Consider the following 1,915-nt stretch of genomic DNA (forward strand, 5'->3'; position numbering starts at 1 on the left):
CAGCTCATGCTAAACTGATGCTTCATCCTCAAGTCAGTATACAAGATGCTGTAGTGACCATTAGTATTATTGAGAGTTCAATGCAGGTAAATTGTGTTAGTATTGTGATGGACAAAATAGTTTTATTTAATGATAATGAATGTGTAATTATCATACATGCATCTAGGCTTCTACTATCAGTGCTGATGGTAATGCTCTTCATTCTTGTTTTCCTGATAATGTAACTGAGGAATATAATACTCAAGGTATTGACACAGTTAATCTCTTTTTACTAGTACAATCCTTTCTCCCTCTCTCACTTCCTCTCCCCTCAATACAGAGAAAATTATACTGAGTCACTTGAATTTATCACATCTCAATGATGACCTGCCTCATATTGCTACCCCTGCAACTGCACCTGTCACTTCTCCTTCTCTGTTGAATGTAGGACCAGATGAACTCATCAATCTTGACTGGAGCTTTGATACATGAATTAAATTTTATTACTTTTGATAAGTAAACTTTGTCTCTTTATCTTTTGTCAACAGCATCCAACATGACTTTCAATTAGAAAACTAGCAATAGATCTGGCTAGTGGATGTTATCAGGCAAGTTATATGTAACAGATTGAGGCATAGGAACTAGAGTCTATAATTATGATACAAGTATGTTTATACATGTATTGTGTGGTAGGATAGTCATGGCATTGAACTTGTCAAACTAGATCGTGCAGGGTTTCCCATAAAGCATGCTAAGTAAGCTTTGTCACCTTGCAAGCATTTGGAGCAAATTTTAAAATTCATAATAAATCAATTTTTGATTGGAACCAATTCAATCTTTCTACACAACATAGCTATATGTATAATATTTTATATTATATATAAGGAAATTTTTAAAATTAGAGAAATTTGACTTGGCTATTTTTGGGCAAAATTTGGCTAAAATCCCTGTACTCTATATAGACTAGACTAGTACAGGGACTTTGGCCCAATTTTTGAGCAATTAAAAAAATCAAAAACATTGCAAATTTGATTGAAATCAGTTAAAACACTTTACGCAACATAAGTACCGGTACATGTATATCTATCAGAAAAAAATTATTAAAATGGAGAATTTTTACTAAGCCATTTTTTGATGAAATTTGGACTTTAGCTCAATTTTTGAGCAACTTTAAAAGTTGACAAAGGATTCAAAATTGACCGGAATCAATTCAAAATTTCTACACATAAATACATGTATATATATATATATACATCAAAAAAATTTTAAATGAAGAATTCTCATTTTGCCTTTTTAGTGAAATTTGGCCGAAATCCCTGTACTATCCTTGTAAATTCCCACATGTACAGTAATAATTATTTTAAAAAGTACAGGGACATTGGCCCATTTTTGAGCAACTCTAAAAATTTATTTAAAAATCTGAATTTGATTGGAATCAGTTCAAACTTTCTATACAGCATAAGTAGATGTATTTATATTAGAAAATTCAAATTTGTTCCTAATGACACGCCTCAGAAAAGATTATCAAAATGGAGTTTTTGTCCTTATTATTTTTTCGGCATCAAATTCTCAGTAAATCTACTATAGTTCTGGGCCTTGTAACGCCAGGCTTAAACGCGGCAGAGTCGTTAAGCAACTTTGTAGCAAAAATCTTATCACAAGAAGAACTAAGAATCATAATTACAACTCATTAATAAACATTAATAATCATTAGTATCATGAATAGATAATGAGTTAGGAATAATAGTTACAATTCCCCCCTCTTTGCTTAAAGGTCGTCCTCGACTTACACAAATAATGAAATAAACAATAATAATAATAATAACATACACACTACTAATACAATCAATAATACCAGACCACAATGATACTATTACATAACAAAACAATCAATAATAATAATATGGTAATAGCACAGGTACTTTAATTTATACTA

The 1,915-nt window shown here is 30.9% G+C and overlaps 1 protein-coding gene across 1 annotated transcript; it reads left to right on the top strand.

Moving 5' to 3' along the window:
• The first annotated feature begins 7 nt into the window (after nt 1-7).
• LOC109588179 (DNA helicase MCM9-like) lies at nt 8-554 on the top strand. Its single transcript, XM_020004359.1, has 3 exons — nt 8-86; nt 167-245; nt 320-554. Exons 1-3 carry the CDS (start codon nt 18-20, stop codon nt 469-471), a joined length of 300 nt encoding a protein of 99 aa, XP_019859918.1. The 5' UTR covers nt 8-17; the 3' UTR covers nt 472-554.
• Nucleotides 555-1,915: the final 1,361 nt, after the last annotated feature.

Source organism: Amphimedon queenslandica, unplaced genomic scaffold, assembly GCF_000090795.2.
Source record: "Amphimedon queenslandica unplaced genomic scaffold, v1.1 AMPQUscaffold_12249, whole genome shotgun sequence".
In the NCBI taxonomy this organism is placed as follows: Eukaryota; Metazoa; Porifera; class Demospongiae; order Haplosclerida; family Niphatidae; genus Amphimedon; species Amphimedon queenslandica.